At 40.6% G+C, this 10,772-nt stretch overlaps 3 protein-coding genes across 3 annotated transcripts; 1 reads left to right on the forward strand and 2 right to left on the reverse strand.

Annotated features, from left to right (window-relative positions):
• Window positions 1–6,797: 6,797 nt before the first annotated feature.
• LOC122625498 lies at window positions 6,798–7,622 on the reverse strand. The gene has a single exon (XM_043805592.1). It carries the CDS (start codon window positions 7,620–7,622, stop codon window positions 6,798–6,800), a length of 825 nt encoding a protein of 274 aa, XP_043661527.1.
• Window positions 7,623–7,703: 81 nt separating this feature from the next.
• Window positions 7,704–8,717, reverse strand: LOC122625499. Its single transcript, XM_043805593.1, has one exon. It carries the CDS (start codon window positions 8,715–8,717, stop codon window positions 7,704–7,706), a length of 1,014 nt encoding a protein of 337 aa, XP_043661528.1.
• A 539-nt stretch (window positions 8,718–9,256) lies between these two features.
• On the forward strand, window positions 9,257–9,730 carry LOC122625500. Its single transcript, XM_043805594.1, has one exon. The coding sequence runs from the start codon at window positions 9,257–9,259 to the stop codon at window positions 9,728–9,730; it is 474 nt and encodes a 157-aa protein (XP_043661529.1).
• Window positions 9,731–10,772: the final 1,042 nt, after the last annotated feature.

Raw genomic sequence — 10,772 nt, forward strand, 5'->3', positions numbered from 1 at the left:
TAACAGAGTCGAATGCTTTACTAAAATCCGTATAAATGACATCTGTTTGAAGATTATTTTTGAAACCCTGTACTACGAAGGAGGTTAGCTCCAGAAGGTTAGTAGTTGTTGATCTGCGTTTCATGAAACCATGCTGACATGGTGAAATAATTGACCTACAAAGGTGCTGCAAATGAGGAGTGATAACTTTTTCAAAAAGCTTAGGGATAGCAGAAAATTTGGAGATTCCTCTGTAATTGCTTGCATCCAATTTGCTACCTTTTTTATGGAGAGGTATCACAAAGGACTCCTTCCATATTTGGGGGAACTGTGTAGATTCCAGAGATAAGTTAAACAGTTTTAGTAGAGGTTTGCACAAGGCTTTTGAAACACAAGGCGTTTGAAAAAACTTGGCAAATAGATCGGCTATTGCCTGATCCGATGTTACCGAAGTATTTTCAAAAAATAGCGAGGAAGGGTAACTAGTTGTTTTGCGCTTAGTGTTAACGAAATTATAAAACTGTTTGGGATCCTGTGCGAACTGGAACTTATAACGGTTTAAATAATTCTTATAACACTGAGCATTAAGCACGGTAAAATTTAACCGAGCACTTACATATTTAGAAAATATAGATTGAGAACCGGTATTTTTAAATTTTATATAAAGTCTGGACTTAACATTTCTTAGGTGTGTCAACTCTTTATTAAACCAAGGAGGTTTGTTAGAAGTAGACGGATAGTACATCGGAACACAAGAGTTGAAAAATGATTTAATTGCAGTATAAAAAATATATATGGCATCGGCCATTATGTTGCAAGAATATAGATCGGACCAATTAAAGCCAGATATAAAAAGATTTAACCTCTGAAAGTTTGCCTTACGCAAACAATGAATTCGTTTGGTTGACTTTTCTGGCCTCTCTTTTATTACGGTACCTGAGTCAATTGTCACCTCGAAAGTTGGATGGTATGGATCTTCTGGTTGACTAAGAGGTGCTACTCTAGTCAGAAACACACTTTCAGGACTTGAAACAAAACATAGATCCAATAAACGACCAAGAGAATTTCGAATATAATTAACTTGCGACAACGATATGTCAAGAAAGCCGTCAATAAAGTCATGCTGTGCTATAGGCAGGAGAATATTTGACTGTTCCTCTGTGGACCACTTAGTGCCTGGTATATTAAAGTCGCCTAGGACAACTAGTTGGTCCCTATCGGACAGTCTGTTTGTAACGGATTGGATAGCGGACAAATGGTTAATATATTCAGGAAATTCAGAAGACGGCGGAATGTACGAGCACGTAATATAAACATAGCTATCAGAAAATGACAGCTTTACGCATAAGAATTCTATGTTACGGAACTCGTCAAAAAGTACCTCCTCTGACGTGAGGGTAGACCCAACAGCAATTAGGACTCCACCTCCCCGCCTGGAGGGACGATCATGCCTGTATACTGTGTACATACCTGGGAGAACTTCGGAGTTAAGTATCTTCGGTTTTAACCAAGTCTCTGTAAACACAATAACATGGGATGCAAAGGAAAGACTATTAGAATACAAATTAGTTAGCTTACTACTCAAGCCTCTTACATTTTGATAACAGATAGTGAGACTAGATTTTAGTTTTTTGAAGATAAAGAAGTAGAAGTAGTTGAGGAGAATGGGGCAGTGATCTGGCCACTTGTGGGAAGTTTAATTCCCACGGGCCTTTTTATCCTATTTTTAATCTTAGCTTCAAACTCTTTCACAATCATACTTTCCGGCCAAAAATCACCAGAACATATGGTTGAGAATAGCTCATTTGGGACAGTTATCTTGAAAGCTGAGATGTCCCTAGCATAAGAAAAGTTAAATTTTTCCACTTTAATGTTGTCGGCTTTTGTTTTGTCTTGTATATAAGACAGTACATCAGATGATGTTTGATCAGGGGAAAGCCGAGAAACAAAAATTTGTTTCTTTAGTGGAACCACCGAGAGGGGTTTTGGCAATGCAGGTTGTATTTCTGAAGTGCCAACTTGTGCCGGTAGTCCGGACTCAATATTCCTTTGTGGTGGTAAACAATTCGGGACGGGTGGAATCACCGGTTGAGAAACCAGTGCGGACATAGCGGAATCTGTAGCAATCCCAGGCTGGACTCCCTCCACAACCGATTGATCGGATTGCACCGAATCTTTTTTAGCTGCCGATCTAAGCAACATTTGAGGGTTTGCTGCGATCGTCAACTGATCAGCTGTGGAGTCCTGTTGATCACTCGCCGAAGGTTGCGGGGCATTCCCCTTAGGCAGCCTACCACCAGCGGCTTTCTTGCGCTTTGGAGATCCTTCTAATAGTTTGAGGCTATTAAATTGTGAATCAAGCGCAGAAAGAAGATCATCAGCTCGACGAAAACTATCTCTAGCCACGCCAAAACTGCTGATCAGTCCTTTCAAGCCACCTTTAGTTTGGCGCATAAAGAGTTGCATTTCATTCGCAACTCCTAGGCAAGTATCACAACAGTATTTTAGATTAGGGCCTTTAGCTAGGTCATCACTTGTTCGGCCGTTAAAACCAGCGCACTTAGTGTGCACCATTCTATCACATAGCCAACAGGTCATTTTTGACTGATCAGGCTTTATTACCTGACGGCATTTGTTATGGAAGCAGACAACATTGGTTTCCATGTTTAATTGGGTTTTGACCACTGTACCAAAAGACAAAATCAGAAAATGTACCGCAAGAGCGCAGTGTGCACTTTAAGATTTTGTGTGGGAGAGCGAGAGACACCCGCTCACCGTGCAGTTAAGTACAAAAACAACACCAAACAGCACTACGGACAACGCACGAAAAAGAGAGTAAACAAAACGCAAAGACAGAAAGAGAACAGATTGAATTAATTTATTAAAATAATGCACATATCACAATGTGATTCACTCGTGAAACGAACGGCACTTTAACTAGTACGGATTATGAAATTGAATTATTAAATAATTTGTTAAATTCCACCGCTGGATTTAGCAAAACAAAAATAAATTCGGAGCGCAGAAAAAAAACACGACCGTTCGCTTTGAAGCTAGAAGCATGGTTTCTGCAATAATATTGACTTGTTGGGTCAGTTTTCCCAAATTCCGGTTTGCTTCTATCGTAGTTGCTCTTACTAATTCTTCCGTGGCATTGATGACCGAGGTCTGATTGCCAACATATTCCATTAGATGTTTTTCGTTTTTTATGATCGTTTGCATATTTTCCTGTATTCTATTTGCATTTCCGATATCAAAGAACAGTATAAACCTTTTCTTTCGGTTGGTACGGTGCCGTAGTATTTTGTCTTTTTCTTTTATGTTTCAATTTTTGTCCTTATTGTCGTGCCGAAGAAATCGCAGTAGTCTCCCATTTTTTCGCAAACCAGGCGGTATTTTTCATGGAAGTCCTCTGATTGTTTTATGACATCAAAATAGGCTTGCATGTCATAATAAAACAATAATTGCCAACTAGATGTAGCGACTTCAATTTTACCAATTTTGTTCACCATAACTGCAGCTTTTGCGTGGATGTCGTAAATTTCCCCAAGTTCTTTGGGAATTTCTTCCGAATTTTTTGTTGCAGTTGTAGCTTGCAACATCAATAAACAGCATAGCACAGTAGCTATGCTTCCAGTGCCATTTCTTTTGCCTTTTGGAACTCGCTGCCTAAACTTATTGTCCTTGCCTAGCTGAATCGACTCCGTTATAGATGGCGTTGCAGCTCCAGCTGGTTTTGCTTCGCTAACAGGAAGTGAACAGATCTTATTTAGCGATCTTTTTACTTCCCCATCGCTTGTTTTAACCGTGACTACCCGGACTTTATCATCTTGTCCTTTAGTCGTACTAATGATTCTTACCATTGGCCATCTTGCAGGGTGAGTGTTCTCATGTTTTATAAGAACCAGCTGTCCCTCCTTCAGATTTGGCTTTACCTGGCGCCATTTGGTTCGCTGTTGCAATGACACCAGATACTCCTCTTTCCATTTCTTCCAAAAATCACCTCTGATGCGTTGAATAAGCTTCCATCTATCCAAAGAGCTGATTGTCTTACTTTCGTCAAAATGTTCAGGAGCTCCAATTAGAGGTCTTCCCATCAGAAAATGACCCGGCGTTAATATGTCCTCACCATCGTTTTCGCTCTTTACAGTGACTAATGGGTGCGAGTTTAGCACTGCTTCGATTTGACATAGCAGCGATGCAAATTCTTCATATGTAAAGCTGTTTTCACCAATAACTCGTTTAAGGTGATGCTTCACTGATTTTACACCGGCTTCCCATAAACCTTCCATGTGGGGGCTTCCCGGGGGAATAAAGTGACACTTGATGCCTTCTTTTTCTAGTGTAGGTGCTAACTCATTATTGTTTTTTATGGCAGCTACATATTCTTTGTCCAATACTCTTGAAGCTCCTACAAAGTTTTTTCCATTATCTGAGTATATGTTCTCGCTCTTGCTTCGTCTTGCAAAGAACCGTCGAAGAGCCTCCAGGAATTTGTCTGACGAAAGGTCGCTAACAGCTTCCAGATGTATCGCTTTTGTTGCTATACAAACAAATACACAAATGTATCCTTTATACGTTTTTTGACCTCTTCCCTTTGAGCAGCGAATCTGGAACGGTCCGGCGTAGTCGATTCCAGTATTTTGATACGAGTAATCAGCCGTTACTCTATAAACTGGTAAATTTCCCATCAGTTGACTGGACATCTCTTGCTTGTATCGTATGCATACAATACATTCCCTTAAATATTTCTTTAAGGAATTTTGTATGCCAAATATCCAGAACTCCCTCTGAATATAAGTTCTCATAATGTTAATTCCGCCATGCAGAGTTTCTTTATGAGAATCCTTTACAATTAACCAAGTCAAATGTGACTTATCCAGTATAATTGGATGTTTTACATTATACGGTATCATTGCGTTTTGTAGTCGTCCACCTACTCGAAGTACGCCATCACTATCCAAAAACGGATTTAGCGCCTGTAACTTACTCTTTGGGTCGAATGGTCTTTTGCTTTTGATTAGTCTGACTTCGTGTCCAAAATCTAGCTGTTGTTGTATCTTTACCACAGCAATCTTCGCTAGCTATAATTCCTCCACCGTAAGATGTGACGGCTTTTGCGATTTTCCTCTCAGCTTTGTTATGAAGCGTAATACATACGCCATTATTCTAAGAAGTTTGTCGATCGATGAATACTTTGATAGAAGATGGTTTTGCAGATATTCGGATTTTATCAATGTGGATACCACAACCATTTCCGATTCCTTTTGAGTGGGCCAGTGTTGTGCATCTATAGATAGCCAATTCGGCCCTCTCCACCAAATTTCACAGATTTTAAGAGCTTGCGGTGATATCCCTCTTGAAGCCACGTCTGCTGGATTTTCTTCCGATTTAACGTAATTCCATTTGACATTGGGAATTAGTTTATTGATATCTTCTACTCTAGTTCCCACGAACTTATCTTTGCTGCGCTTGTTCTGTATCCAAGCAATAGTAATTTGCGAATCACTCCATGCATGCGTTGTAATCTTGTTGCTCCATATAGCCTGCACTTTCGCTAATAACTTTGCTAGCAAATGCGCAGCACATAATTCCAACTTTGGAATTGTTTTTCTGTTTTTTATAGGATTTACTTTGCTTTTTGCTGCTAGCAAAGTAACTCTGCCGCCTACTTTTGTATACACAGCCGCTGCATATGCTTTCTCTGATGCATCGCAGAATCCATGTAGCTCCATAATACCTTTGGAGCATCCAGTCCAGCGTGAAATACTAATTTCTTCTAAATCTGATAGACCTTTAGCTTATTCCATCCACCAGTTTGCTAAGTTGGATTCCAATTCAACGTCCCAAGTCATCGGTAACTTCCACAGTTCCTGAATGAAACATTTACCTTGAATCGTTACAGGTGCCAACCATCCTAGTGGGTCGAAAATTCTGGACAACTGTGATAACACTAAACGCTTTGTTATGCGTGTTAGCATTGGGTTTTCTGCCGAAAACGTAAATGTATCCTTCTTCGGATCCCATTGAAGTCCTAAGGTTTTGATCGATTCATTCTCCTCAATGCAGATTTTCTCCGTAGCACCGTTGTCCTGAATGTCGGCTAAAATACGTTCGTCATTTGCAACCCATTTTCGCAGATGCATGCCGGCCTTCTCCATCACTTGTCTCAATTTCCTTTGAAGTTCATAGCACTCGTTGACTGTGTCTCCACCAGTTATGAGGTCATCCATATAAAAGTCGTCTCTTATTGTTTCTGCTAAGACGCTATCCTCTTGGCAAAAGCTATCTGCCAACTCTCGTAGACATCGGACTGTTAAGAAAGGTGCTGCCGAGGTGCCATAAGTTACGGTTGTTAACTTAAACTCACTGATCGGCAATTTTGGATCATCTCTCCATAGGTTATATTGGTATTCTTGGTCTTTCTCAGCAACCTTTATTTTGCTATACATTTTTTCAATGTCAGCTACCATAACATATTGCCACTTGCGCCATTTAATTAGAATATCGAATATATCCTTTTGAATCTTAGGACCAGCTATAATAACGTCATTTAGGCTTAGTCCATTTGTCGTCTTTGCGGATGCGTCAAAAACTACTCGTAGCTTCGTAGTTAAACTTCCAGGCCTGATGATTGCTTGATGGGGTAAATAGTATTTACCTTGACCCGTTGTCTTTACAGATTCCATATGTCCCATCTTAAGGTATTCTTTCATGAATTCGTTGTATGCAGCCCAGTTCTTTGGGTTTCCTTGAAACTTATTTTCCATTTGCATAAGCCTTGCCATTGCCTGTTTGCGAGAGTCCCCCAGCTTTGCCTATTGGTGGAATGGAATTGAAACCACAAATCTGCCTTCCTCGTTGATGACAGTTGTTTCTTGGAATTTTCTTTCGCATTCTGCATTGTCTGTAATCATCTCATCAGCTTCATCTTCCAATTCCCAAAAGCGATCCAGGTCCTTTAGATTTATTATTGTAGTGGCACTTATAATTTTTTGCTTTGCTGCTCGAGTTATATTTCCGGACACAATCCATCCAAATTTGGTTTTTTGTCCCAAGATTCCATTCACGGTTTTTATTTTCTCCATCATAATCAGGGGAAATAGATCCACACCTATCACCGTGTCAATTCTGCTTGGCTCGTTGAATCGTGGATCTGCTAGCCTGTAGCCCTTCCACTCTTTGTTGATATCAATATCAAACTTTTTGCTGGGAAGGGCTCTATGGAGTTTTGGTAAAACTAATGCTTCCGTTGATGCTTTGAAGCTGCTTGGAATTTTTGGTTTGATCGTCAGGTGGACACTATTTTTTGATAATTGAGTAGTCTGGGAGATACCTTCGACCTCTATAGTACTCCTTAATCTGGGAATCCTTAATATTTGTGCTGCTTCCTCTGAAATCAGCGTCTTCTGGGATCCACCGTCAATAAGCGCCCTCAACTCGTTGTAACCTCCAGCTTTGTTTTTCACTAAAACAACAGCTGTTGCCAATAGTGTGTCTTGGCCTTGCTTAAGGCCATTGCTGTTGATACTGCGTTTTGTGTCTTCATGAAGAAGGCTGTTTTGTCCTTTGGAGCATTGATTGCATGTAATTTCCTTTCTGCAGTCGATAGCATTATGCTTTCCAAAGCATCTAAAGCACATGCTGTTCTTTTGAACGAATTCTTTTCTTTTTTAGATTGATTGTGCTCTGAATTTGAGACACATTATCATATAGTGGCCATCCTAAGAGCAAAAGGTACACGATCTAACTTGCACTTTTCTTGTAGCAAGCTGAGCGGTATTTTTGGTAATGGCATTTACTGAGTTGTATTGTTGCTCAATAAACTCCAGTACATCTTGTAAGGACTGTATAGCTCTTGCCTTTTTTACATGCTGTTCATACAGCTGCAAGGCTTCTGGCGAAAATTTCCGCAGCAGAATTTCTGCTAAAATTACGTCAGCAGAGCTTCCTATTTTTCCTTTTTGCTTTATGATGAATATGCTCTCGGTCGCAGTATCCAAAAACTTCCCTAAATTTTTCTCATCATGGGGCAGCAAGCACTCCAGTTCCATTAATTTGTTGAAGTGTTGGGAGAATATTTTTCTGCTATTCTCATAGCGTTTGCAGATAAGCTCCCACGCTGCTGCATAGCTAGCCGCTGATCTCGTTATCAAATGGCTAACCACCATTTGAGCTTCTCCTTTTAAGCAGGCTCTTAAATATCCCAGCTTCCTTGTGTTGCTGAGATCCTTTCTGCTGTCTATTAGTTCAGAGAACAGCTCGTAAAATGTTGGCCATTCCTTCGCATTTCCATTGAACGTTGGAAGGTCCACTTTTGGGAGTTCTGGCACGGCGTAGTTGGAACTTTTGAACTGTTCCAACTTCCTCTGAAGTACCATCTCTAGTGCGGCAACATCAGATTGCAGAATGTCTGCCTCATCTTGATCAAAGGCAGTTCTGTCATACTTGTTTTCAAGCAGTTTCAGTGTGTTTGTCACGTTGGACCAATGACTTTTCATTATTGCCAGCTGCTTGACTAGTTCAATCTCACTTGAACTATCCAGGGTTTCGTATATTAGGCCTATCTGTTGCCTCACCCTGTCCGCTCTTCTGTCCACCAGTTGAACCAGATTATCAACTGGACTGGAGCTCCGAGCTGATGCGGAATCAGATAATTTTGATCCACTTGGTATATTTATCTCTTCAAGTGTTTCTACCTTTAATTGCGACTCTTTGTAGGCCTTGACAGCATCCATAGTTTTAATAAATATTTTTTCATTAAAATATTGATGATCGCCAACTCCCAATTTTACCAGCGCATTGTTGTTAGCAGTAAATTGGTCTACCAATGCTTCTATTGCTGGTATAGATGCTTTGTCCTTGATGGCTTGCAGTATTTTGTTCTGCAGCACTCCTTGGTCTTGCATCAATTTCACAGATCTTTCCGACAACATCTTGGGAAAACAATCACTGTGACTTGTGCTTTCTGCTTGTATTCTTTGGCGTGATCCGTTGGAGGATTTTTTGATTGGTCGCCCAGTTGACCTAGCTGTGCCTCGACTCACAGCTGATTGATCAGCCAAGGAAAAGCAAGAACACAATGTTTCACCTTATAGTCCTAGTACTTTAAGGCGTGGTCTTTTATTCTGTGTTTCTTACCACTGGTGGGGGAAAAAACAGAATCACTGGAATAACCTTGCATAAGATTGCCCACACTCTTACTGCCGTTTACTTGCCCCAAGCGAATGCATCCGAGCAGGTAAATCGTACCGTTATTGCTGCCATACGATCGTATATGCGTAGCGACCAAAAGGATTGGGATGAGCAGCTCAGCAGCATTTGCTGTGCCCTTAGATCGGCGGTTAACTCTAGCTTAGGAACATCACCCTATTACATGACAATTGGACACTTCATTTCATCTGGTGCCACATATAAATTGCTGAGAGCTCTTAATGTGCTTGAAGACAGGTCGTTGGCGTTTTCAAAGGAAGATTCGTTGGAAATTGTTCGTAGCAGGGCGTTAAAAGTTATGAAGAATCAGTTCGAGAATAACGAGAAAAGGTACAATTTGCGCTCAAGGGAGGTATCTTTCAGTGAAGGCCAGGAAGTCTATCGCAGAAATTTCAAGCAGAGCAATTTCGCAGCTGGTTACAATGCGAAATTGGGTCCATCCTTCGTGAAAAAGAAAATTGGTCAAGTTTATTACGACCTTGAGGATTTGCAGGGGCGTTACGTTGGCAGGTTCCATGCTAAGGACATCAAGCAGTAGCCTCGCAACCCCATAAATAAATCAAAATTTGCCAGAGAGAGACAAGGTTCTTTGCAGCAGCTATCGAGCATCCGCTCCACATAGCAGTAGGCGCTCCGGCATGAGCCAGTAAATCGGGAGCGAGCTCCAAACATCACCCCGGCTAGAAATAGAGCTTTTATGCTTGGGAGCGAGAGCACATAGTTTGCGGCTGAGCCGAGCGTTTTAGTTTCGAGTTCCTCCACCCGCCCATTTGTTGTCGACGCCGAGAACCGCCCGCCCTTTCTCCCAACCGGGAATGGGCCCCAGAGAAAGGCCCAGAAAAGTCGTCCAGATGCGAGTCCCAACATTCCGGAGAAAAAAATAGAATAACAAAATCTTTATCATTAAAGTTAGATTAAGATAAAAATACGAAAAACAAAAAGTGTTGGGCGGCAAATCCAATGAGGATTTAGCAGGAGAAAGAATGAGAAGAGAGCATAAAAAAGATCATCTGGTTCGAGCTAAAAGCTCTTATGTTTTGCATTGACTATAATTTTTGCATAATGAAATGCCCTTTCAGCGGCAATGTTCCTCTAGAAAATTCTGAAAATTTACCAATGAACCTTAATCATACTTTGAGTTACCGTCCCATTCCATTTTATCCAGTAAATAAATGGTTCGAAAAATTCCATAATTTATGAATATTTGTGAATATTATATATTTTATTCTCGATTTTAATCGCAAGTTTTATTGTATACCATTTATATTTATGTTATGTGTCCATTGCTTAGTTTAAGAGATTTATTTCCTTTTAGAATTGAATAAAATTTTATAATGTTTTAAAGGAGTTTGAAAGTGGCCGCAGCTAGCTTTGTCTCGTAATGTAGGGTAGCACTTCCAAAAAGGGGTCGCTCAGGTTATTACGCGCTGAGGGTATGAGCGACCACTGGTAGGGTGGGCAAGAACGAGCCTCCAGAACATCAGAGGAGGTGAGAGAAAGGTTCCGCCAAAGATAAAACTATTTTTCTTGTAGCATTTATTTATTTGTGAGTGTGAATCTCTATCCCGGTTAAAGCTTGT

Source organism: Drosophila teissieri, unplaced genomic scaffold (genome assembly GCF_016746235.2).
Source record: "Drosophila teissieri strain GT53w unplaced genomic scaffold, Prin_Dtei_1.1 Segkk118_quiver_pilon_scaf, whole genome shotgun sequence".
Taxonomy (NCBI): domain Eukaryota; kingdom Metazoa; phylum Arthropoda; class Insecta; order Diptera; family Drosophilidae; genus Drosophila; species Drosophila teissieri.

Bases quoted from the DNA above. Each gene is read 5' to 3' on its own strand.
- LOC122625498 (XM_043805592.1), bottom strand. From the start codon at position 7,622: ATGTGCTTTAGATGCTTTGGAAAGCATAATGCTATCGACTGCAGAAAG.
- LOC122625499 (XM_043805593.1), bottom strand. From the start codon at position 8,717: ATGGATGCTGTCAAGGCCTACAAAGAGTCGCAATTAAAGGTAGAAACA.
- LOC122625500 (XM_043805594.1), top strand. From the start codon at position 9,257: ATGCGTAGCGACCAAAAGGATTGGGATGAGCAGCTCAGCAGCATTTGC.